The 27,944-nt window shown below is 39.5% G+C and overlaps 1 protein-coding gene across 19 annotated transcripts in view; it reads left to right on the forward strand.

The window, feature by feature from the left end:
- Positions 1–27,944, forward strand: part of MAGI2 (membrane associated guanylate kinase, WW and PDZ domain containing 2) — a 1,141,222-nt gene that overhangs the window by 986,495 nt on the left and 126,783 nt on the right. For all 19 annotated transcript variants that reach the window (XM_075926597.1, XM_075926590.1, XM_075926502.1 and 16 more), the window contains one exon: positions 19,165–19,196. In XM_075926597.1, coding sequence (XP_075782712.1) covers positions 19,165–19,196 — 32 coding nt within the window. The remainder of the gene's footprint in view (positions 1–19,164; positions 19,197–27,944) is intronic.

The raw sequence follows: 27,944 nt of genomic DNA on the forward strand, positions 1-27,944 counted from the left end.
TGAGAAGCTGGATCTGAGTCAACAGTGTGCCCTTGTAGCCAAGAAGACTAATGGTATATTGGGGTGCATTAGGAGGAGCATTTCCAGCAGATTTAAATAAGTTGTTATTCCCCTTTATTCTGCACTGGTGAGGCCACATCTGGAGTACTGCATCCAGTTCTGGAGCTCACCCTATAGAAAGAGTATGGACACATTGGAGAGGGTCCAGTGGAGGGCAACCAAAATTATTAGGGGGTTTGGGCACATGACCTAGAAGGAGAGGCTTATGGATTTAGGCTTATTTAGTCTGCAGAAGAGAAGTGTGAGGGAGGATTTGATAGCAGCCTTCAACTTCCTGAAGGGAGGTTCCAAAGAGGATGGAGAGAGGCTGTTCACAGTAATGACAGATCGCAGAACAAGAAGCAATGGTCTCAAGTTATAGTGGGGAAGGTCTAGTTTGGATATTAGGAAAAACTATTTCACTAGGAGGGTGGTGAAGCACTGGAATGGGTTACCTAGGGAGGTGGTGGAAACTCCATCGCTAGAGATGATGGAGATTCCAGCCCTGACTGGAATGATTTAGTTGCGGTTGGTCCTGCTTTGGATGATTTGATGACCTCTTGAAGTCTTTCCCAGCCCTAGGATTCTATGAGTCTATAATTATATATCAGCAATTTTAAAATGAACATCAACAAAAACAAAAGTTACAATGTGTACACAACAAAATGTATCTCATGATATTTATTATTACCATTTTCCTTCCCAGCCTCCTCTCTTCTATTTATCCACCTTTGGTACAGGTAGTAGGTGTGCAGTATCCCCCCAGATTTTGCATCCTGTACCAACATCCAAGTTGCCAGCCTGCACCTAGGGACCCAGCTGCTACCTGGGATCCTAGCCACCTGGTCAGGCAGCTCTGTTGCAGGCCCCAGACCCCAGCTGTTAGCTCCACGCACCAGGTCTTTGCAGCCATCCCTGCTGTGTTTCCCTCTCAAGGCAGTGACGGGGGTGATGCAGCTCAGTTCTCCCACCTTAAGAATTGATCCAAAGCCACTGAGCTTCTGGCCTTACCATGCAAATGGATCCCCTAAATCAGTGGTTCTCAACGGGGGAGATGCATATCCCTAGGGATACACAGAGATCTTCAAGGGAGAACATTGACACATCTAGATATTTGTCTAGTTCTACTGCAGGCTACCTAAAAATCACTAGCAAAGTCAGTACAAATTGAAATTCCATACAATGACTTGTTTTTATTGTTCCATATAGTATACACCAGAATGTACATGTAGTATTTATATTCCATTTGATTTATTTTATAATTATTTGGTAAAATGAGAAAGTAAGACATTTTCAATAATAGTGTGCTGTGACACATTTGTATTTTTATGACTGATTGTATAAGCAAGCAGTTTTTAAGTGAGGTGTAACTTGGAGGGTATTCAAAACAAATAAGACTCCTGAAAGGGGTACAGTAGTCTGGCAAGTTTGAGCACCACTCCAGTTGGAGATAATCACTTTGTAGCTGAGTCATCTCCAACACCCCATTATCCTCTACAGTTAGTACTCATATAAATCTGATGAGCAGGAACAATAGCAAGAGATTGTGCTTGGCTTGGGATTGTAACTGATGGAGCAAACTGCATCAGCACTTTACTGTATTAACCTTCATATCTTATTACAGACTTCTCCTTTCCCGACTCATCGTGGCAATTATACCTCTTATTTAATAATTGATTTGTGAGTTAAAGGAAATGGGGCTGGTATCTAGTGTGTTGCTGCTAAAACACAACAGGCTGTATTTGTGCTCAATATTCATCTCTAGTGGATAGTGCTGCACTGAAAGCCTTGAAAACTAACATTTTCTGTTTAGCCATGGAGCAGGTAAAGCTTGAGTCCTGGTAGCCAAGTTTCCTCACTCTGATCAATCAACATGTTCAGAAGTGGCTGCCTTTCTCTAGGAAAAGATGAGGTTAATCCCCATGCCCACTAACCTGAGACTATCTTAAAAAGGCAGGGATAGTTGTGATGTCACTGCTTGGCTGGTAGGGCTTAGCGTGAGACACCCAACTCAATTCATACAGACCACCAAAGAGTCATCACAGAACAGTAAATCTTGCTCACTATCGTCCTGGTATGAATTTGAATTGGAAACCTAGGGTATGTCTAGTCTACATGGCTCTGCCGACGGAGCCATGTAGATGAGTTTACTAGACATAGGAAAATGAAGCGGTGATTTAAATAATCTCTGCTTCATTTACATCAAAATGGCCACCGTGCTGTGCCGGTCAGCTGTTTGGCGGCACAGTGAGGCAGTCTGGATGTATCATGGTCAACAAAGGAAGTCTTTGTCGACTGCTCCGGTAAACCTCATTTCACGAGGCATACCGGAGCGGTCAACAAAGGCTTCCCTTGTCAACCGCGGCGCACCCAGACTGACCCACTGTGTCACCAAACAGCTGATCGGCACAGCGCAGCGGCCATTTTTATGTAAATGAAGTGGCGATTATTTAAATCGCCGCTTCATTTTCCTATGTCTAGTAAACTCACCTACATGGCTTCATTGATGGAGCCATTTAGTCTAGACATACCCCTAGAGATTAAATATTCCATATATATTTTGGTAGAGAACGGAAAACAAAATAAATCAACGTTCATTACTCTTAATACACAAATAAGCTGATTTCAGAACCTTTCCCTATGAAGGACTTGATCTAATGCCCATCAGAATTAACTGAAAGACTCCAAGGCTGTGTCTACACTGGCATCCCTTCCGGAAAAGGGATGCTAATGTAGCACATCGGAATAGCAAAATCCGCGGGGGATTTAAATATCCCCCGCAGTATTTGCATTAACATGGCTGTCGCTTTTTTCCGGCTTGGAGATAAGCCGGAGAAAAGCGCCAGTCTAGACGTGATTCTCTGGAAAATAAGCCCTTTTCCGGAGGATCTCTTATTCCTACTTCAAAGTATTTAAATCCCCCACGGATTTTGCTATTCCGATGTGCTGCATTAGCATCCCTTTTCCAGAAGGGATGCCAGTGTAGACACAGCCTTAATGGTTTTTGCAGCAGAGTTTTATATGCAATAATGTGCATTTTATAATGTATAGATGTATAATGTATGGACAATTGAACACATTCAAAGTTGGAGTGATCAGGTGTAATTCCTCCATGAAATCAGTGGATGTTGAGCCAAGGTGCACAAGGCTGGGTGTGGCCCACAAAGTCATTGTACAGGACAGGAGAGTGGAAGGGAATGGATTTCTTGGAACAAAAGCTGGTTTTGTAGATTCAGATGAGTACATCATTACTTAATCCATCTTCATTCACCTTAGCCACCTGCCATGATTGACTCCTTTTCTTATTTAACTGTTAGCATCCATCATTAAGCCTTGTGCCTTTAATATAGTCTCATTAAACATAATAAAATTGAGCTTCTGAAACTTCCTTTTGTTACAGAGAAGGTTTTTAAAGATAAGTGTATACTATTGAGAACATGTTGACAGCCTAATGCATCTTGAACACAAGCATCTAAAGTTAATGTAACTCAGTGCTTACTATAAAACACTTGGGTAAAATTAGTAATGGAGAGTTAGCCGTGTTAGTCTGATCTTGCTAAAACAAAAGGAAAAACTACGTAGCACTTCAAAGACTAACAAGATGGTTTAATAGGTGATGAGCTTTTGTGGGCCAGACCCACTTCCTCACATCATATTCTGGAAGAGAATTGGCATGACCATATATACCAAAGGAATACAATGAAAAAAGTGAACACATTATTAAAATGACAAATCAGATTTAGTACAGAAGGTGGGGTGAGGGAAAGTGAGGGAGGGAATAGCTATTTATGAGTCAATGAATTCATGAGTCAGCCAATTCTCTTCCAGAATATGACCTGAGGAAGTGGGTCTGGCCCACAAAAGCTCATCACCTCTTAAACCATCTTGTTAGTCTTTAAAGTGCTACATAGTTTTTCCTTTTGTTTTGGGTAAAATTGACAGAGTATTTCATCTCAAATGGTATAATTTCATTCTGCTGCCTTGTAATGCCTTTCTAATGGTGCTACTGGGACTTTGGTTTGGACATAAGATTTACAGTTCAGTCTGTGCTGCTTAAAATTATCCTTGAAAACTACTTTTGTGTGGTGAAGAAGCAGTACAAGAAAACATTGTTATTTCGCTGTTTCCTTTTAGCATCAAGCAGCCACTGCTGCTGGCTGCCATTTCTATTGTCCCTGAAAGATCTGTGCCCGGCACATACCTAGACAATGTCTTTGAAAAGAATGGGGGTATGTCTATACTACCCCGCTAGTTCGAACTAGCGGGGTAATGTAGGCATACCGCACTTGCAAATGAAGCCCGGGATTTGAATTTCCCGGGCTTCCTTTGCATAAGTGGGGAGCCGCCATTTTTAAAACCCCGCTGGTTCGAACCCCGTGCAGCGTGGCTACACGGGGCTTGAACTAGGTAGTTTGGACTAGGCTTCCTAATCTGAACTACCAGTACACCTCGTTCCACTAGCCCCGTGTAGCCGCGCTCGAGCCCCGTGTAGCCGCGCTGCACGGGATTCGAACCAGCGGGGTTTTAAAAATGGCGGCTCCCCGCTTATGCAAATGAAGCCCGGGAAATTCAAATCCCGGGCTTCATTTGCAAGTGTGGTATGCCTACATTACCCTCCTAGTTCGAACTAGGAGGGTAGTGTAGACATACCCTGGGTGATTTAAGGTGCTGACTGAGTTAACATGAGGTGCTGACTGATTTTCCACATCCACTGTTGACGTCATTAGTAGTTGAAGTCACTTTGCTCCTGACAGGATTGGGCTGTGACTGAGACAGGAAGAGAGAATAACACCGGGCTGCAACAAGTTGACAGGTCGCTGTTTATAAAACTTGAAATAAATGCCATAGATGGGTTGCATAATTATTCCAAGTGGAAAAGAAAAGAGGTATCTTGAAATTCGGAACATTTGGAATGATGACACTTTGATCTGTTTGAAGGACACTAGTGGGCTACGTCTACACTGGCATGATTTTCCAAAAATGCTTTTAACGGAAAAGTTTTCCGTTAAAAGCATTTTTGGAAAAGCACGTCTAGATTGGCAGGACGCTTTTCCACAAAAGCACTTTTTCCGGAAAAGCGTCCATAGCCAATCTAGACATGGTTTTCCGCAAAAAAGCCCTGATCGCCATTTTCGTGATCGGGGCTTTTTTGCGGAAGACAGTACTGTGCTGTTTACACTGGCCCTCTTGTGCAGGGCTTTTGCCCGAACGGGAGCAGCACAGTATTTCCACAAGAACACTGGCGATCTTACATGAGATCGTCAGTGTTCTTGCAGAAATTCAAACGGACAGTGTAGACAACTGGCAAGATTTTCCGCAAAAGCAGATGATTTTGCGGAAAAATTTGCCAGTCTAGACACAGCCGTGGTGTTCTGCTACTTTCTTCCACTATTTGATCTGAGGAAGTGGGTCTGGCCCACGAAAGCTCATCATCTAATAAACCATCTTGTTAGTCTTTAAAGTGCTACATTGTCCTGCATTTTGCTATGGAAATATGTATTGTTATTAATAATAATGGTATATCATTAAGATGAGCTGAATGTTTAAAATCAGACCCAGAACCATATAAGCAAGGAGATATTATGGGACTGGAAGCTTGACTTGGGGGCAAAAAAGGGAGGTTTTAGCAGACTGGGGAGAGATGAGTGGAGAACGATTTTGGCAAGTAAGAGGGCTACAATTTGGGAAGAGGGGTTTACATAATTGAGGTAGTGAAAGGATGATGGGCTGGGACGCATATGCCACTTCCAAGCCCTGAAAGCTATGGCACTACCCCGCCCTGCTCTGTTTCTTCACTGTAAAGCTCACAAACTAAAGTGAGCAAATGAATGTATAGCGTCTTTAATGGCACCCTGTTGTTTTTCCCCACTGTGTATAAGATGTGGGGGTTGTGTATAATCCCTGGAAAAATTTTAGGTCCCTTATATATGAACAGTTTATGCCATTTCCAGGTCTCATTTTAAATATAAAATATTTGGAATATGCCTAGATATTTGTCAAAGCAACATGCCCAGCACATAAAGTGAGATTTCTCTAATGTGTTTAGAAACAGTGAATGCTGAAAGGGAATTAGATTTTAAACACATGAAAGCACAGGCGCACTGACATAGTCATGCACACGGTTTCTGAGCATTGACAGTGCTGGAAAAACTGGAGCATTTCTGAGAAGTTGGCTTTACCAGTAAAATCAGCCACCGATAAATCCAGTCTAAGGCATCAGACACTTCCACAGCTGATGCACAAAGCTTTTCCTCCAAGTGATACTGTTCATGGGTCATTCAGGAATAGCGGCATTGTCAACTAGTTAAGTTAGGGAAGTGGGACTCTGGAGATCTGAGGCTAAATCTACAAATGGGGTTTGGCTCAGAGTTGCAGTGCCTAACTTTAGGTGGCCTGCTGCCCAGGACAAGTCACAGCTCCAAAGATGGCTGTTGAGCTCTCTGTACAATACATAATGAAAGTTGAGTGTCTAAGAATGGAATTCACAAAAGCCAACACCCAGAGTGGGAAGCTGCCTAAGCTAGCTAGTAAGAAATGCCAATAAGGATGCAGCAACACCTATGTATGGCTTGTAGCCTACAAGTCAGGTCACTCTCCTGGATATAGGAGAGTAGAATTCAATTCTGCCTAATTTGGAGGAGATATTGTAAAAAATGCTCTCGTCTCTTTAATAGCTACATTTATCCAAGACATTGCCCTTCAGTGTAATTCTCAAAGATGGTTCCTTTGAATTCATATACTTCTTTCTGTCTCTAGTGATAAAACCCTGGTCATCTTTTGCCTTGGCTTCTGCGACCACTAGAACCCAGGTCTCCCACTGCCCTATGGAGTGTGTTTCTCTTAGGCCTTATCTATTCTGCAATAAACTCTTTGGGGCAGGGATTGGCTCTCATTCTGTGTTTACATAGTGCCTTGTACAAAAGTGCATTTATAATGCCATTACTAATAATAATTAAATATTTTTACAACATTGGAATATTTTTGTTTCCCTTCTTCCCATACACAGAAACCATAAATAAGGAATGGGTGGTGCCTTCTCATTTATTTCTCCCTTTTTTCCATTGGCTAAGTGGATTTTTATATCCAGTGCCAAGAATATGATGCTGATTGATTGATTGGTAGGTTGATTGAGGAGTTTTGAAAGATCTCTTGGGGAAGTTTGTTGCCTCGGAGAATTTGTATAACATCAGCCTAAGAAGTTCCATCATTTCCATTTCTAGCTCTTGGGATGCAATGATCAAAGGATTGCATCCCCAGGTGCCAGATATCCAGAGAGTAATATTTTGCCTAAGCATGTGAACCAACAGTAGCAACAGATTGTTGCAACATTAATTTCTCTCTTGACAGCAGAAGGGAACAAAGAAGCAAGGAATTCCATTGGACACATTCCTTTCTGCATCAGCATAAATTTGGATGGTTTTTTTGTACCAGAAAAAGACTTCTGATCTTTTTTTAAAAGGATAGTAAGATTTGCATCCAAAGGGCAGTCATAATCAGGAGTGCTGACCAGCACCTGGTGACTAAGGGTATGTCTACACTACCACCCTAGTTCGAACTAGGGTGGTAATGTAGTCAACCGGAGTTGCAAATGAAGCCCGGGATTTGAATTTCCCGGGCTTCATTTGCATGTGGCCGGGCGCCGCCATTTTTAAATGTCCACTAGTTCGGACTCCGTGCCCCGTGGCTACACGCAGCACGAACTAGGTAGTTCGGACTAGGCATTCCACGAGAAGTAATGGTAGTTCAGAATAGGAAGCCTAATCTGAACTACCTAGTTCGTGCCGCGTGTAGCCACGGGACACGGAGTCCGAACTAGCAGACATTTTAAAATGGCGGCGCCCGGCAACATGCAAATGAAGCCCGGGAAATTCAAATCCCGGGCTTCATTTGCAACTCCGGTTGACTACATTACCACCCTAGTTCGAACTAGGGTGGTAGTGTAGACATACCCTAAGGGGTTAACTCTGTACCTAGCAAGGTATCGGGTGATCAGCCAATAACAATGCAGGTAGGAATTTCAAACTGGAAAAGAGGGGGGTTTCTCTCTCTCTCTCCTTTATTTGAGATTCAAAGCAGTTTTCTCCCAAGTACTGAGAGTCAAGAGACGCTTCTCTCTCCAGGAATGGACTTTTAAAATATGTAAGTAGGGAAAAGTTTAGATAGCCCATCAGGGTTTGTTGTTTTCCTTGTCTGGGGATTTGGAAATAATATCTGAGCTCCCTAAATGTTTTTTTTTTCTTTTTGTAACTAAGCCTTCAGCCCATGAATTTTCCCTGAGTATCTATATCAATGGTGGCTCTTTCCATCTAGCCAATTTACTATGCTTGCAAATGTAGTTTTGTTTTGATGACAAATTATTGTTTCTTTTTTTTATTATTGTTAAACCTCCTTGCAGGAGGAATAACGGTAGTTAGAATTAGGAGCTTTAATTCGAACTACCTAGTCCGTGACACGTGTAACAGGTAGTTCAAACTACAGGGCATTTAAAAATGGCGGCACCCGGGAACATGCAAATGAAGCCTGGGATATTTAAATCCCGGGCTTCATTTCCAAGTTCGAATGCCTACATTAGCCACCCTAATTCAAACTAGGGTGGAAGTGTAGACATACCCATAGGGAAGGGAATCCTTATGGTGAATTTGACAAGCAGTTTGCTATGCCTCAAGGGAGTGAAAATGGCTTGATTAAGGAAGATGAAGAGACTGTGCCTGTAAAAGGCAGTGGTCTGTTTTGTGAGACACTTGATTCAGTGCCTAAAAGACAGAATGTGTCTGTTAACAGTGACTCCATCGGCTTGAATTTAGAAAGATCCGAGGTGGACAGTTGTGAAAAAGTTGCAGAGGGATTGAAGGTTGTTTCAGATGAAGTGGAAGCAGCCAGAGGCTATGTCTAGACTGCAGGCTTCTTTCGGAAGAAGCTTTTCCGGACGAGATCTTCCAAAAAATCTTCTTCTGAAAGACAGCGTCCATACTGCCAAAGCGCATCAAAAAAGCGATCTGCTTTTTTGAAAGTTAGCATCCAGACTGAATGAACGCTATCTCACATGTATGCTGTGATTACTATGGATGGGATGGCCACCAGAGCACCTGTGCTTTTTCCTCTTTCCTCTTCTTGTGAAAGAACTCCCTCTTCCCTGCCCACACATGCCTTTTTCCGAAAGAGCTCTTTCAGAAAAAGGCTTCTTCCTCGTAGAAAGAGGTTTACCAATGTCGGGAAAAACCCTCTGTTTTTTTTATTTTCTTTTGAAAGAACACAATTGCAGTGTGGACGTAATTGAAATTTTTTCGGAAAAACAGTCATTTTTCCAAAAAAACCCTCTGTAGTGTAAACATACCCAGAGAGATGAAACCAAAGGACAGTGGTTGTCCAGCTTGCTGGGGAGCATGTGTTGCTGGGACAAGAATGTTTCCAGTTTGATTGTGTGAGTTGACAGTGTGTGTCTTAGGTTCAGAGGAAAGACTGTGTAGCTAAGTATGCAGAGCAGAACAGCTGTGCAGTGAATCTCTGTGGAATGCAGGAGATGGCAGGTAAACTCCCATCTCTAGACACTGTGGACACTTGTAATCTACCAGTGAACTTAACATCTGATTCCATGTGGAAGGCCAAGAGATCTGTAAGTCTATCATGCCAGTGAACATTGACCCTGTTTCTGTGAGACAGAGACCAACTTGGAAAATTAGGCTGAAAGCAGAGCATCAGATTTGGTGTCAAGGCTGTTCCTCACTCTGGCATGACAAATGCAGCAGTTAGGGGCCCACAAGAGCACTCCAAAACTTTGCCTCTACAGACTCTGGTACAAAATTCCCCCCCCCCCAAAAAAAATCCTAAAACCTAGATTTTGGGGAAATCCGCTGGTGCCATCAAGTGCTTTTGAACCCTCAAATAGGGGTGGACATTTGAAACCAACCCCAAAGATACCCCAAGCTCTTTTTCCCCAAAAGAGTTTTAAAAAGAAAAGAGAAAAACAAGCTGCAATCTCTGGTAGCTGACCCCTTAGTCAGAGGCACGCAGATACACACAGACACACCTTCCGGGGACACAAAGATCAACCAATACTGGTTAATTAGAAAAAAAAAACAATCATTTATTATCAAAACAAAATTACAGTTGCAAGCATAGTAAATTAGCTAGATGGAAAGAGCCACCATTGATATAGATACTCAGGGAAAGTCCCTGGGCTTAGTTACAAAAGGGGAAAAAACACTTAAAAAGCGTAGACATTATTTCCAAATCCCCAGACAAGGAAAACAACAAACCCTGATGGACTATCTAAACTTTTCCCTACTTACACATTTTAAAAGTCCATTCTTGGAGAGAGAAGCATCTCTTGACTCTCTCAGTACTTGGGAGAAAACTGCATTGAATCTCAAAGGAGAGAGAGAGAGAAACCCCCTCTTTTCCAGTTTGAAATTCCTACCTGCATTGTTATTGGCTGACCACCTGATACCTTGTTAGGTACAGAGTTAATCCCTTAGTCACCAGGTGCTGGTCAGCACGCCTGATTAAGACAGGGGCCAAATCCTGAGTCCTTAGCTTTTAATGAATAATGGCCTGATCCTGAAAACTCTTACTACTTAGCATAGTGCTCACTAACATAAGACATCCTAGTAGAGAAGATGGGATTAAACCCAGTAGCATGTGCAGAATCAGACCCCAAATTATAATTGAGTAAGGGCCTCAGGTCTTGATCTTCTACTCAGATCTGCTTTGTTATCTTCTGTCATCAAAGACAAAAGCCTAAATCCTGTTTCTCTGTCTTTTCAAGTTAGTGGGCAAATGTCTTGCTAAAAAAAATCCCTGCTGGGCAACTTCTAGGATCTCGATGGAAGTTTGCATTGCCATAAGAAATATTTTATTGAATATGTTCTTTAATTAGGGTACGTCTAGACTACATAGCTCCGTCGACGGAGCCATGTAGATTTGTTTGTTCGGCAAAGGGAAATGAAGCCGCTATTTAAATAATCGTGGCTTCATTTAAATTTAAATGGCTGCCCCACTCTGCCGATCAGCTGTTTGTTGTCAGATCGGGGCAATCTGGACGCTCCCCTGTCAACATGAAAGCCCTTTATCAACCTCCCCGGTAAACCTCATCCTACGAGGCATAACGGGGAGGTCGATAAAGGGCTTTCATGTCGGCGCGGGAGCGTCCAGACTAGCGCACTGAGCCGACAATCAGCTGATCAGCTGTTTGTCGGCTCAGCGCGGCAGCCATTTAAATTTAAATGAAGCCACGATTATTTAAATCACGTCTTCATTTCCCTCTGCCGATCAGCCTAATCTACATGGCTCCATCGACAGAGCCATGTAGTTTAGACACACCCTTAGTGTCTGAGAAAACAGAAGAAGAAAATAATACAGTGTCAAAAAATGAGCCAAAATTGTTCTAGAAAGTCAGTTCTCTACAGAGGGCCACTAATTCATTCCTAGTGACTTTCTAAGCAGCTGTTGACTTTTAGCACAAAAAAATTTTTGTTTGGCAGTAGGGAATATTTTAAAACTTTTAATTTTTCTCAGTTTCTTTTCCATTGAATAATAAGAAACTGTTCATTCTAATTGTGTACTAATTCATATTTGCTTAGAAAATACACTGCTTCGTATTCAAATTAAGAATAGGGAACTGGTCTTTAGTGATTATTTTTAACAAATTTCATAAACTCCTTTACATCACTCATTGTTAAGCAGTTCACAAAAAATGAAACCCAGAGAAAATGAATGGCAGTGTATTCATTTGAATATAAATTAACTCATTTCCATACTAGCTTCTGACCTTTACTGATGGCCGAATTCTTGCTGGCAAACATACCACTCAGAATGCCTTCAACAAAAGTGAGACCTTGTAAATGATTGTAGCTGTAATTACAGATTCTGGGTTGTATTTAGAAATTTTCAAAAGTACCTAACCTACACTGCAAATCAATGGGAGCTTGGCAAATTCATACCATTTCTGTGTCTGAACAGTCCCTTCTTTATCTTTAACTGCTTTTCAGTGTCTGGAAATTATTGATAAAATATTGCTTGAAAACAGTTGGTCAGCAGCACTTCAGGAGTTGCACAAGCCATACTCCTATGCTAAGAAAGTGATCATGGATTGAAGACTCGATCCTGCACTCATTTAAGGCAGTGGTCAAGGTCTGATGGAGGACAATCAGATATTAAATTTGTCAAAGTGTTCCTTGGCCTCCATATCATCTCTGAGAATCCTCTATTTTAAACCCCCACTCTAATAATTTAGGAACTATGTAACTTGAAGCCAAGATATACTGGATGGGACTTAAGTCAGAGCTCATGCCATTCCTAAATCAGTTGTGGCACAGGTGAACAACAGGAAATACTTCCTTGTTATTGGAGCTAATGACCTGACTGATTTTCTACTTCGTTCATTTATACCTCCATAAAGGATTGTAAAAGATACATAGTTGTGTTTCACACTCACTTTACACAGGTGTGAATGGCTGTTCAGGCAAAAAGCAGTGGAGAATCAGACCCAAGTACTATTTCCAGTGTATTCTCTGATTCCTGCTGATACTGATGACCAATAGACCAATAATTAAGCATGAGGCAAAATGCCGCCAAAATACCACCAAAAGAATCAGCTATTGAACACATTTGTATTGATGTAAGCCACTTGCTGGAAATACTGTATTTGTAACTTTGGAGTGTGCCAAAAGAGATTTTTTAAGGGGGGAGGGAATATTAAATGATTGTTATTAAACTGACCATGCATATGATATAATTGGTACACTACAACCAGCCATGATCTTGGTATTCCACCAGGCAAAAGTGTATCACATCTACTGCTCACTGTGCCACTGACATCTGTCATGCTTCACATGGAGAGAGCTCTAGCTAAAACACATTGGGCAGAGTCAATTGTGATCCCCCGTTCACATTGTCTCTAATGTGGGCTTCATTGACTTTAAAACATCATCTCAGATAATATCCTCACCAAAGGCCACTTTTGGGCAGCAAGCACAAGAGATTCAAGATTGCCTTTGCATTTTCACCAGAAGGGATCCTCCGCGGCATAGCACCACCTTTCTAAAGGAAGACTGGATTACAGGACTAGATAGCTAGGCTTGAGGAGCTACCAGTCTTCTCCCAGCTACTCTTAATTACAAGGTAAAGAACTTTATTGATGTTGCTAGCAGACAATTTTGATTCTTTATTCTTTAAATCCAGAAAGAAAGGGTCTCTGAATTTTGTCATTTTCCATGTATAATAATATGTTTTGTTAGAACTGTAGAAACTGTATTAGTGAGTGCCATTCAGTACAATCACCTTACTTTTTAAAACTCTCATGGTAATTTCAAACTCCCTCTCATATTTTTTATTCATAAAGTTACTTCCATCTACTTTGTCACCATTTAAGCTTTTATTTATTATAGTATATGAATTAATCAAATTTGCTTAATCTACTTGTTTTGTTTTTGTTTTTTTCTGAAAGGATATTTGAATGTTAATTGAGTTAATGTTTAATCTTTATTCTTTTTACATCAGGCAATATTCTCTCTCTCTCTTTCTCTTTCTCTTTCTGGAGTATTTTTGTAACTTTACCTGAGGAGATATTTGCTACCCTTTGTATAAAATAACAGTAGATTAAAATCTTTACATCAAATCCATAGTTGCTTAGTAAAAATCAACAAAAGATAATTGCACAAAATTTGGAGTCAAGTTCCCTGTGAATGATAGGAAATTGTTTTCTACCTGCTGCTATTTCAAGTGTATAAAGAGCATAATTTTAAGAGAAGCTGAACACCCATGACTTCACTTGAAGTCAATGGGAACTATAAGTATTCAGCCCTCCAAAAATCAGGCCCAGATTAGTCAATTGCCAAATATCTGAAGTACCCATATTTTTAATCAGGGAGAGAAATGCCAAAAAATCTACTGTAAAAATAAATTAAAATGGTGACTTTTCTGGAAAGGAAAACTTTTGTTTGAGTTAAGTAAACTAACATCACATGGACTTCAAAAAGATGTACACAGAGTCGAGTGACACTCTGGAAAGTGCTGATCAACCATCTGTTCATTTCCCACCACATCTCCATGTGACAAGATCTGTGCAGTGCTTTGGACAGATTGGCTCAGGAAGCTATATGCATGGAGGCATTCATATGTCAAAAAAGCAGAAACCCAGCACAAGCTAATGGACAAAAAGAATGCCATTATCATCAATGTGCTGAATGCAGTAGAATGAAGATGATGTAGCTTAAACATTCCCTTCCTTACTTGAGATGGTCTTGTCTTTGGGATATTAAAGTTCTTTCGTTCCGCCTACTGTTACCCAGTCAGTTGTGGAAATTTATTAACTATTTATAGCCTCTAATTTACTTATATGAATACATTTTAAACAAAGACTAATGGGAATAAAAGCCACACCAGTTCCCAAAAGACCATGCTTCTTGGCACCTTCCACATTAATTGCTTAAAATCTCTTGAGGAATAAATAAAGGATTTTTTTTTAGAAATTGTTCTCTATAGTGTTTAAAAAAGAATAATGGAGACAGAATTCCATCCAAAAGGGATCCAGAATGGGGACCATAGCACCTTACCCATAACCAACAAAGCTGAATTATGGAAGAACGGGCAGCAAGTTATATGGGCAGCAGCACATTACTGGTATTATGTACAGTGTGAGAGGACCATCACTGAAAAAGAAACTGAAATTGGATGCAATTTTACAACACTGCAAAGCTTACTGGTGAGATTGCTTCTAAGAAATTAAATTCTTCACAGTAATTACATAACAGTGTCTGAAATGTACAATCCATAAGCAAATATTCGTATGAATGATCTAATGAAATTATACATTAAAAGATACAGTAAAATAAAAATAAGCATAATATGATTTGTTTTTTGTTATAGGATATCCTCAGCAAAAAAAAAAAAAAAAAAAAAGGAGAAGCATGAGAGACTGAAGCTGGAATTTGCCTTTGTCTCCAAAAAGAAAAAATATCCATTAAGACATATAGTTTCCTAAATAGATTTTTAGTCTGAAACTTCTGTTCTATTACTGGGATTCTCTACTTAAGTAACAGTTTCAGATGTGATTTGTAGACATGGTCAGAAAAGTCCTGTTGTGAATGAAATAGTGGGACACAGCAAAGGAGATCTATCAAAAATGTGTAAAATTCCAACCTTTTGCCAACACATTATGAGATCATTAAATCTGAATATTTAAAGGCATTTTTCTACACTTTTTAAAACCAGCCATCTTATTTTGTTAATATATTTGGTTTTCCTATTTAAAACCAATAAGAGAATTTTACATTGATTTTGAATGTCAATTGTTAATAGTTTAACACAATTTAAATTGATTGCTATTTTGAAATAGTAATGGAGTAGTAAAAGATAGCACATTTATTTCCCTGTCCTTAGACTGTCATAATCATTGTGCTTGGTGAACCTTTTGTTTTATTTTCCTGCCAGTTAGTTTGTGATGTAGTAGTTCTGGCTGTTCTTCATCACAAGTATCTGATTTTGGTCTCCATCATGACAACTGTAATGCAGCCTTTGGGGACTGCTTTTAACAAACATGCCAGTAGTTGACTGGAAGAGAAATGGGGCTCTTCTGGAAACGAATCCATAATCTTGTACTCCTGTTAGTAGTGGTAATAGTTATCAAGCCATCCTTCCACTTCAGATCACTAGAAAGATAATCGAATTAGTGGGTGATCATGGAGGAAAAGCCACCAATGAGAGCACACAGGGCTACCCAAATGTTTTGCTTTTTTCATACAGGCCTGTTGGCTTTTATAGTCTCATCTTCCCAAAGCATATATGTTCCCAATGTTAAATGATTTTCCTACCTGAGCTGGGAAAGACTGCAAACTAGTTTTATGAAGTCTCACCCAAAATTGGCGTTTAGTTTAAGCTTCTTAGAAAGTCAAACTGGACTGTAATTCCTGAGTCTGTAAGAATCTTTGGCCTGAGAAAAAATTCATCCCTGTCTCTAAATCATGGTTGGGTTTCTATCACGGTCAGCTAGGACTGAGGCCTGCTAGTTTAAGAAAGAGTCCCACTAACTCTTCTGATGAAAGGTTATAGCACTAAATGACACTGTGTAACGACAACAGGCAGAATCGAACCAGGTGATGTGTCCAATGGGAGCGGCGAGCAGCCATCCCTAGCAATGCGCAGGTAAATAAAGCATCTGGTGGCCCTGCAGGGGCTAACCTTGGTGAACTGTGCCCAGCCTGCATGCTGCTTATTGCCCACTCCATTTTGAACTATGAAATATAAGGTTTAATATTTCTTACAAAGTCTGTTAACATTAACTGTTATAACTCTGGATATGCTTATTATCTATAAAAATGCCCTGTCACTTTGTCTCTTTCTCGGGTTTTTGCCTCAATGATATCTTATGGCAATGCATTCCATCACTTAATTAGGTATTAAGTGAATAAGTATTTCTGAATGAGGACTTTGGCATTTGTACATTGCACTCTATGCAACAAATCTCCAAGTTGAGTTAAAGTGCAAATGTTTTTAGTTTTGATTGAATGATTGATAAAAAAAACTGTTTTATTGTATTTGTAATTTATTTTGTCAATAAATATGTGTATGTATTTTTATTATATATTTTCTTGATATGGACAGCTTGAGGCAGCACAACTAAAGTACAGTTATGGTCAGAAAAGTGATTATGTACAGTAAATTTCTCCTCAGTGAATTTATTTTGAATAGCTGTAATTTTCACTAAAAACAATTCATGGGCATTAAACTACAGTATTACCTTTATAGATATTTCCAGAACACCCAGTCATCAGTAACTAGTCTCATCTTAACTTTCGGATGAAAATAGGTTTTTCCTGCCTTTGGCTCCTGTCTGCCATGCAGAACAGCAACACACCAGAAAGAGTGAGCTGGATTCTGTTCTGGCATGTACATCATGTAAAGCATCTACTTCATCTGAAGAAGTGGGTTGTGCCCACGAAAGGTCATGATACCTTGTATGTTTTATGTTAGTCTCTAAGGTGCTGCAGGACTATTTGTTGTTTTTTAAATCTAAAGCAGAATTTATCAAAGTTTTCTGCCAGCCTGCTTTGGGAAAGCCACTAATTGGCCTGCATCACTGTGCTTCCTGCAACTCACCTTGGCTGGAAACAGTGAACCAGAGCAAATGGGAGCCTCAACGCTCCATGGCTATGGACCCTTTAGGTAAACAAAGTGGGAAAGCCACTATTGGGCCTGCACCAAAGTGGACTGACAGAAAACTTTGATAAACACTGCTTAGATTTAAAAATCAACCTGAGGAACACTTTGAGAAACACTGATCTCAAGAATTGCTAGCTAACCTTCAGTTAAAGTATCTTTAATACTATCTGGAGCTGATGTGCAAACCAGAGCTATCCAATTTGCCTTCATAGCTTTAGTTTACAGGGGGGATTTTGTGTGTGTGTGTGTGTGTGTGTGTGTGTGTAAACTGCACATCTTTTATATGAAAGATCTAAATAAATAGTAAACATGAACCCCTAATGTCATACATTTTTTTTCTCTAACTTATCTTTTTATTTTCAGAATCACTTTTACAGTATAATCATGCTTTAAAAATACTATTAACTTACAGATAATAGTTGCTATACTGTCAGTGACTTCCACCATAAATTCCAGAATATTTTTGCTCCAAATTTTATCACATCTATGGCAGTTGAAAGTAACTGCCCGCATCTACACACGGCAGTGAAACATGATTCCGATTTAAAGCCCCTAAATCAAATTAGCTGGTAAACCTCATTGCAGAAGGAATACCAGCTAATTCGAGTTAGGGCTTTAAATCAGAATCCCGTTTCACTGCCGTGTGTAGATGAGGCAGTTACTTCGGGCTAGTCAATTTCTAAAATGGCAATTGGCTGGGAACATGTAAATCAAGCGCAGGATATTTAAATCCCAGGCTTAATTTGCAATTTCGGTCACCTTCATTAGCCTCCCTAGATTGATCTAGGGAGCTAGTGTAGATGTGCCCTGAGAGTCTATTATTTTTATTTAGTTTAGCTGTTTCCTTGAGGCTCTTTAAAGAGAACAATAGTTAAGATAGTGTTATCATCAAAATTCATATTTGGAGATCATTTTGTGAGGGGCAGAGGCCTTATCTCTCTTTGAGTCAGATGAGCCGACAGACTCACCAGATCCCCGGGCAAGGTGGGGGAGGGGCAGCTTCATGCTCCTGGAAAGGGCAAGGCCTTGGGTGGAAGGGACATCTTCAGAAGCAGACCGCCTGAGGCCACTGCTGTCCCTGCTGGTGGGCCTGCTTTGAGTAACTAGTCTGAGGCTATATTTTTCCCTCACAAAATGAATTGTGCCTCTGACTACATGATTTTAGCTTGTAAGCATGGAGTTAGAGATACACAATCAAATTACAGTACACATCTTTTTGGACGAAAATTGAGCCTGCAAAGGGAAAGTTATCCTTTTGAAAAATTTGACCCTCTATTCTTTTGAATTAATTTTTCCTTAACTTATCTATGTATTAATTTTGTAGTTAAAATTCTTTTGCACATTGTGCTGCAATACAAAGCAATTACAATGTTTTAAATGTGCATTTTAAGCGATCTAGTTTTATGACAAGGTTATGTCAGGTTTTAAGTCATAATAAGTCAATAAGATGAGTCATGTACCAAAAACCAGGAAAATAAATAACATGATGAAATGAAGCAGTAGTATCTCACTGGCAGCTTTTGTTTCTGCAGGGGGAGGAACCAAGTAAAACAAAAAGCATCAGTTAACTTGTCGAGGTATTATTTTTGTGAGCCATAGTGATTCGTCTTTTCTTATAAGAGTTTGTTTTAACAAAACTTTTGAAATGCTGCTTTACTATGTTTGGTTCTTTGAAATAGATGATTTAGAGCTTTATCTGATGCCATTAGGAGTCCTTCCATTTTTTTTTACTGGGCACTAGATTGAAATTTTGTCCATTTGAGCCTTGCTTTTAGTTAATAGCTATTAGATCCTTTGGGAAGCATCTCTCCTCACCATGCATATGTAATCCTCATCAATGTTAATATAAATTACAGGCCTGCATCAAAAAAAGGAAAGAATAGACCCCCATACTGTCTATACCATTATATATTTCATAGTAAAGTGATATGACAGAAAGATTCACTAACATTGCTTTCTTTATTTCAGGTTTCTTTTCTCCATGGAAAACTCCAAAGCCTGTAAGTTCTCTTTCAAAATTACACTCATTTAAATTCATATGATTTCTATCATTATAAAGCAAATTTCTTCAAGCTTTTATCTGACTATAGCCACAAATAACCTTACATTTACTTTTTCTCCACTACTGAATGGTTGACTTAAATTTTCAATAAATAGAATAGAATAGAATAGAATAGAATAGAATAGACAATCATAAGATTTAACCCTTTGTTATATAACTTAGTCTATTTTTATTTTTCAGTAAATTATTTAAGATAAAAAGTCAGTACCAAACATATTTCATTAACAGACATACATCAATTTTCCCCCTTCATAATCTGTCCTCCCCCCTCACACACACACTTCTAAGAGAAGTAAAGTCTTATGAATTTATACATGAGTACTATTAATTATTAGGATAATTATTTCTGTAATTTCAGAAATGTAGTTGGTCATGAAGATATGAGGATACTTAACACATCATATAGGCAACAAAAATTCATCCTTCTAATTACTATTTAGAGAATATATGCAAGAGTGAATTTGCTTTCCAGTGTCAGCATTTATGTAATGATGTTATTGTGAAACTATGAAATAACGATTGCAGACAAACATATTTATTATATTGAGCCCCAGTTTTCCTACTATATCATATTGTTATAGCTGTGTCAACATTCCTAATATAAAAATATTTTCAACACTATGTGGGCTATTTCTGTTGTCTCTCTAGCTTGTCTAATTAGACCCTAAGTTCTTTGGGAGGTCCTATAAGTTAAAATGTAATAATAATAATAATAATAATATTGAATTTTCAAGCAATTAAGGGTTGATCATCTGTTCTGTTTTTCATGATTGTCCCTGTTCATCTGGACATTCTCATAGTCTGTGAGATTGTATCACGGTACATTGAACAGCTCCTGAAATAACCTCTGGAGCTGGTGAAAGATCATTAGGAATGAGGTGAAGATTTGATGCAACTCCATCACATTGTTTCAATTTGTGATTATTTCAATGTAGTGTGCTAAAAATTGGAGTGTGCTGGCCTGAATCGCACTCATCAGTTTGTTCATTGATCTAAATAACATTAGTGACAAGTATAGTCTGGATAGAAGCACATTACACAAGCTCTTCTGAGAGTGAATGTTGTGGGAGGAAGGACATTTTAAAATTTAAATAAAAACATGTTTGGATGCTTTCAAAATTCGTAAGTGCACTGTGTGCTTAAAAACAATTTAAAGCCGTGTTTGTAAAGAACCGTTGGGAAGTGGGAGACCAGTTGCAGCATCTTGAACTTGGTACGGTGTAGGAATATGAAGTGCAAGTGTCTCCAAATAGTCCTGCCAGTGTATCGCAGTCTTGGCAAGCTTTATGTCAGTTCCTGGCCTTCTTTGTACAGAGAGCTATACTGTGTCGTATTCACTGTTGATGTGACATATTGTAGACAAATGTCTACTAGGAGTTTGCATAATAATGTCAATCTCATGTTGTTAGTGCTACAAGTCAGGATATAAATGTTGATCTTCAAAGGTGAAAAGTTAATGCATTAATTTTGCAATTTTAAAGCAGAAAGTTGGTACAGTACATGCAATACTTACGTATGAGATGAGGTGGGTGAGATAATATATTTTATTAGACTTCTGCTGATGAGAGAGATGAACTGTCCAGCTCTTCTTCTGTGTGTAAACTATGCTACGTCTAGACTACATGCCTCTGGCGACAGAGGCATGTAGATGAGGCTACCAGGCATAGGAAAATGAAGCGGCGATTTAAATAATCGCCGCTTCATTTAAATTTACATGGCTGCTGCGCTGAGCCGATCAGCTGTTTGTCGGCTCAGCGCGGTAGTCTGGACGCGCGGGTGTCGACATCAAAGGCATTTGTCGACCACCCAGGTAAACCTCATCCCAGGAGGCATACCTGGGTGGTCGACAAATGCCTTCGATGTCAACACCCGCGCGTCCAGACTACCGCACTGAGCCGACAAACAGCTGATCGGCTCAGCGCAGCAGCCATGTAAATTTAAATGAAGCGGCAATTATTTAAATCGCCGCTTCATTTTCCTATGCCTGGTAGCCTCATCTACATGCCTCTGTCGCCAGAAGCATGTAGTCTAGACGTAGTATATCTCTTTCACCAACAGAAGTTGGTTTAAATAAATATTACCTCACCCACCTTGTTTCACTAATATTCTCGGAGAGACATGGCTACAACACTGCATATATTATTTGTGGCATTTGGACAAAGAAAAAATGTTTCAATTGCCTCAGTCTGCTAAAGTTTGAAAACATTTCAATGTACTCAATAAGCAGAGTAGTTTTTCTGGTGCTGCATAAGAAACTGTCATCCAATCATTACCTGTGTTCTTAAACATAATTATATAATCTAAATAATTTGTTATATGTTTTACACAAATTTGATGCAATTATGAATTTGGTATCATTATAGTAATTGCCTCAGAGTTTACTTTTAAACAACAATAAACCTATGTGACAAACTGATAAACACAAGAATTCATAGTTAAAGATCTAAATAATCCTCTTCTTGTGCCATCTGTCACCCTCTATAGATATCTATCAGCATTGCAGAATTTTGTCTGGTGTTCCATTAAAATTTCCTAAGTCCTATCAATCTACATAATTACATGTTAATTACTATTGACATCAATAGTAAGTTTCTTGTGCTGGATGAGGGAATAAACAATTCTTGGAGCAATTTAATCCTTAGCATTTTGTGTATCCAACACAGTGCACAACAGTATTATAGACTGCATCATGCAGGGATACCTATTTGGCAGATACGTCACCATTCCAAAATGCAGTTATCTGTGTTGAAAATTTTTTAGTGTTTCATGGATCTTTCAGCTGGGCAGCATTTGATGCTCACCTGACCTGTTTTTATACCTTTTCAGCCAAATAAGAATGGAAAGCTTTGCTCAAACAAGATGGTGGTCAGTCTGGCAGTCAGTTCTGTGTAATGCCTAGGTTATATGGGCATCTCTTAGGTCCCACTGTCAGACCAACCCTCAATCAGATGCCATTTATATGAATGAGTGTGCATCCAGGTTGTTTTATAATTATTGGGGAACTACAAGACAGTATTTGTGATAATTAATTGATGTTCAACTTATGTCATCAGCAAAATTAGATCATTATTGTTAAATCTGCCAATGCCATGTTTGCCAAATATGCCATAACATTCATAGAATCAAAGAATCAAAGAACACTAGAACTGGAAGAGACCTCAAATCATCATCAAGTCCAGTCCCATACCCTCACATCAGGACCAAGCATCTTCTAGATCATCCCTGACAGGTGTCTGTCTAACCTGCTGTTAAATATCTCTAGTGATGGAGATTCCACAACCCCCATGGGCAATCTATTCCAATGTTTAACCACCCTGAGAGGCAGGAAGTTTTTTCTGATGTCCAACCTAAACCTCCCTTGCTGCAATTTAAGCCCATTGTTTCTTTTCCTATCCTCAGAAGCCAAGAAGAACCATTTTTCTCTCTCCTCCTTATAAACACCCTTTTAGATACTTGAAAACCACTATCATGTCTCTCTTAGTCTTCTCTTTTCTAAACTAATCAAGCCCAATTCTTTCAGTCTTCCCTCATAGCTCATGTTTTCTAGACCTTTAATAATTTTTGTTGCACTTCTCTGGACCATCTCCAATTTCTCCACATCTTTCTTCCAGTGAGGGACATTGTTGCCATACATGTCTTAAAGTCACAATAGTCAACTTGTCTTCATAGGGAGTCAGTCAGATCAGATCATTTAGTTTCTAGTAGAACTGCTCTTTCTCCTCATCAGAGTTAGTCATTGTCAGTGCTTAGGCTCTTACCGGTGATGCATAACATTCACCTTTCATGGAGAGTTGGAGCTTCGTCAATCTGTCATTTATACTGATAAATAGGCTCTCCAAAGGAGAAACAAGGTTCTTTCTAATTGCAGAACTGATTCCCATGATGCATGGGTCTTTCTGTGGGCATCCCTTCCATAAGTGTACCTAACGTTCTCCTCAGTCAGTTGATCCTCCTCAGCAAATTTCATCTATCCAAGTAAAACAATGATGATACTGTGTTTTAAGCTACCAAACAACTAGAATGGTGCACCCAGCAGAACAGTCAGTTTGATTTGAAGGCTTGGGGAATTTATGGAGAGTCCATGTTGTAACATTGAGACAAAAAGAAACATTTCAAGGCTTATTTACATTTCAAACATATGATGGAACAAACTCCAGGTAAAGGCTGTTCAGGGCTGATCAGGATGAACTATGTTTAAGGCATGTTTTCTAGATTGAGACTGGTTGTGCTGTCTGTGAATAGAGCATTGGGGCAAATAGAGATACTGCTGAACTACAGTGTCACCCTGAGACAAGTCAACACACAGTGACCAACTTGTCTGTAAATTTATGGCTATGACTTCCGACAATATCCATTGCCTGTCACTTTCACTGTTTCCCCTTGCCACAGGGTTATTGGATTCGATTGTCAAAGGCTACACAGAAATTCATTTAAAATGGACAAGCAGTTGTGCATAAACTTGCACATACTCTCAGCCAGCAAGAACGTTTCCAGTGATGGGGTAAAGAACATAACACTGACCATACTGGGTCAAACCAAAAATCCATCTAGCCCCGTCTTCTATCTTCCAACAGTAGCCAATGCTGAGACAAGTATAGGACTTGCTGGCTGCAGGTTTATTTTCAGCGTGTCTATCTCCTAGATCAATTTCAAGGCTAATGAACCTGGTCTGCCCAATCAGTGCTCTGTCAGCCAGGGTTTTTCAGAAGTAAATCATGTAGGCCTTCATGGCTGTAATAGCTGCATAGAGCAAATAGCTCACCAATCATACTTTGAGCTGAAAAGCAATCCCACTATCCCATCATATGGAGGAGGAGTTGGACTTGTGGGAGGCCTTTTTCAGACACTGCTTTTAGATCAATTTTATTTCTATCCATTTTCTCATTTTGAAAGATAGTTCTTTGTTTCTCTGGTTCTTTTCAAGAGATTAAGAACACAATGCAATTAGGGTTTATATTCCATATTTGTATATAGTCCTAAGTGTCTTTCTGTTTCAAAATGACAAAAGTTGTTTGATTTCACTAGTTTCTTTCCTCCATGAGGGCAGAACTGCATTAAATGCTCCGTCAACCAGAATTCAGACCATTATTTTGCCTGATCACTAAGCACATTTATTAAATGAGGTCCCTGTGTGTCATCTTTCCTACATTGGAATAGGGTTTATTTTCAGGCTTTGTCTCTGCTAATCTTTGAAGTTAGACGTTCTTGACAAAAGGCAGGTGCAATTCTCTGTGATTCAGAAGAACGAAGCGCTGTAGAGAGCCCCTTTCTTGACCTGAATTCTAGTAGGCATAGTAGTCATTTCAAACAGCTTCCTTTCATCTTAATGAAAGTTTATCAGTTTCCTGCACTGAGCCTCATATACGACTCTTCACAAAGCACTTTGGTGTATGATCTATAGTACGGGTGGCAAATTTTCCTCAGAAATTGTTTTATTACAGTAAATAGTGAGTTTTGATTAAACATTTTTGTGAAAAGAGTCCACAGGAAAAAAATGGGTGGGGAGTTTGTGAAAAGAAAAGAACGCCCAAACCCAGGGCTGCTGTTGAAAGAACAAAGGGGGCAATTGTCCCAGGACCTGGCAATTTAAAAGGGCCTCGGGCTCACAGCCACTGCTACTACTACCTTGGCAGCAGCCAGAGCCCAGGGCCATTGGTCCAGTATGTTCTGGGGGCCTGAAGCTGGGGCCCCACTGAGCCTGGCAAAGTTTCAGCCCTGCTAAACCCCAAAACATTTTCCATTTTCTGAAATATTTCAATTCAGCTATAACACTGCTGTGTCTCATGGAATTTGTGATCTTTGTTACTTAAAGTCCCCATTTTGCTCACAGACTGAGCTCCCCAACTGGACTGCATCTACCATAATACACCTTTGCCAGAAACTCCCATAATGCACCACTTCATTCACCAAAATAGTAGACGACGGTGGCTCCTGAGAGCTATAGGACAACCAAGAGCCCAGCTTATATAAGAGAGTGGGAGCTTGATACAGCAAAACCACAGCAGTAGCATTTCCAAAAAGTGAATTTCAGTTTTCGAGAGAAAAATACAAAACCCATTTTTGTTGTTTTCATCATTTTCTATGGGGGAAAATCCCTTCTCTGACCAGCACTAATTATTTGTGATATTTCAGCTGGATAGTTTCTGGCTAGAAGTCCGCTGCCTCCATATTTGTTGAACCCACAAAAACAGATATTGATTCCTCTCTAGATGGAACAGAAGAGTGACATAGCACTGACTATCCAGGTTAGGAATACATGAAACATCTTGAAATGCTGCATGAATATGCCTTGCTGAAACGTTGGGCAATGGGTAGAGAAAGTCACAGTTTGCTGAACAATGACTTTCCCTGCCAATTTAACTATGTAGAAATGAGATATAAAGGATCAAGTCCTCAGCAGATATAAAACCTTGTAGCCCCACTTGACTCAAGATTTGTGTCCTGTTATGGAGAAATTAGCTCAGGTGTTTGAGATCATGAAAGACACTCAGGTTGAATGGTCACTAGGGCTATGTCTACACTGGCCCCTTTTCCGAAAGGGGCATGCTAATTTTAAACTTCGTAATAGGGAAATCCGCGGGGGATTTAAATATCCCCCGCGGGATTTAAATAAAGATGTCCGCCGCTTTTTTCCGGCTTGTAGAAAAGCCGGAAAAGAACGTCTAGACTGGCCCGATCCTCCGGAATAAAGCCCTATTCCGGAGGATCTCTTATTCCTACTTCAAGGAATAAGAGATCCTCCGGAATAGGGCTTTATTCCGGAGGATCGGGCCAGTCTAGACGCTCTTTTCCGGCTTTTCTACAAGCCGGAAAAAAGCGGCGGACATCTTTATTTAAATCCCGCGGGGGATATTTAAATCCCCCGCGGATTTCCCTATTACGAAGTTTAAAATTAGCATGCCCCTTTCGGAAAAGGGGCCAGTGTAGACGTAGCCTAGATGTATTTATTTAGGGAGTGCTCTTGACTCTGAAACTTTATTCCATGTACTATTGCTATGAAAAAGTATCCTGACTTCAGGATATATTGCAAAGCATATCTTTTAACCCAGATGTTTTCTGAGAGTGTGTGTGGAAAAAAGGGATGGTGTTGGTGTTCATAAATCAGACTAATTGTATAACTCCATTCAGTTGCCTTTGATACCTCTTGTACTAAGCGATTGCTGACAGAGTTTCAGTCCCCAGCAGAAATAGATAGATTGGCATTTGGGTGACCCTTTTTTAAGATTTGTGTACATTAGACTTCCTTTACTTGTATGAATTGATTGCCAATTAGCTTATGTCAGCTGACATGTTTGAACATTCTAGTCGAGGCATTTCATGAATGCTTGCTCCATGCTGATGACAAGTCTAGACTAGCACAAATGTGTTACATAACAGCTTCTTTAGTCTTTGCAGAATTCAATTTTTGGTTTTCTATCATTTCAATTAATAATATCAAAATTTATGGGTAAGCATTTTTAAATGTTATTGATTTTAATTTTCACAGTTGCAAGAAATTATGGGGCATAATATTTATTGATAGCAGATGCTGAGTATAAAAAAGTAAAATCTTTATAATAGTTAAAAGAGAAATTGTGAATATCACATGGTAAAATACACAAAGTAAATAGCTATAAATCAAACTCTAAATTCTACAGAGCTGTTTTCTTAACTGGCCTATATTTAAATTTCAATGATCACTGATGGAAATATTTTTTCACTGGTTTGTGAAATGGTGAAATTGACATTTGCCACTAAAAATATAATTCTTCAAAGCCTAAACTTAATTAGTAATCAGTGTTTGAGGTAAATAAAAACTCTAGTGCAAATATATCTTTAGAGACACCAGAAGATAAATTCCAAGAGCTAACACTGCATCCTATATTATCCTCTTCCTGTTCACTGTGTATTTGAGGCCTGGTCATTAGGATATACGTGTCCATGAAGACCCCTGGACTTCAGTGCCTTCAACGTATGGCACCCTACTGTATATCTCCATCTTGTCTCAAGTGTTTGGAGGTATCAAACAACTTGTGGTACTTGTATGAAAGCTAACTCTCTCAAGTATCAGAGGGGTAGCAGTGTTAGTCTGAATCTGCAAAAGCGGCGAGGAGTCCTGTGGCACCTTATAGACTAACTGAAGTGTAGGAGCATAAGCTTTCGTGGGCAAAGACCCACTTCATGATGAAGTGGGTCTTTGCCCACGAAAGCTTATGCTCCTACACTTCAGTTAGTCTATAAGGTGCCACAGGACTCCTCACCGCTAACTCTCTCAAATTATCTAAATAAGACTGAAAATGTTTTAGGTGGAAGGAAGAAACCAAAAGAAATAAAAAGGATTATATCAAAACACTTACTTTTCATAATAGCTTTGAAATTTGAAGATGTTATTAGCCCTTTCACTGCAAGTGGATATTCAAGTAACATCTGTGCCTGAAAATGCTCTTTTTCTCTGTTTTTGTCTAAAATGATGCAACCCTTTTTTTCAGTGCAGACTTCCTTACAGTAATCCATACTTTTCTCACGTCAGTTGTCATGCACTCTTTATAGGTTGCACTTTGGAATCAATCAGATACTTAGGTTCATGCAAAATGTAGTTGCTGGCCTGTTAAGAGGTGCTTCATGCTTAAGGCAATACTTAAGATGTTGGTTTTAACCTATACTTCTTGGTGGGCCTAATTAAAAAATTCTTAGTCACACTGAGTGG

The sequence above is a fragment of the Pelodiscus sinensis genome, chromosome 1, assembly GCF_049634645.1.
Source record: "Pelodiscus sinensis isolate JC-2024 chromosome 1, ASM4963464v1, whole genome shotgun sequence".
Lineage (NCBI taxonomy): Eukaryota > Metazoa > Chordata > Testudines > Trionychidae > Pelodiscus > Pelodiscus sinensis.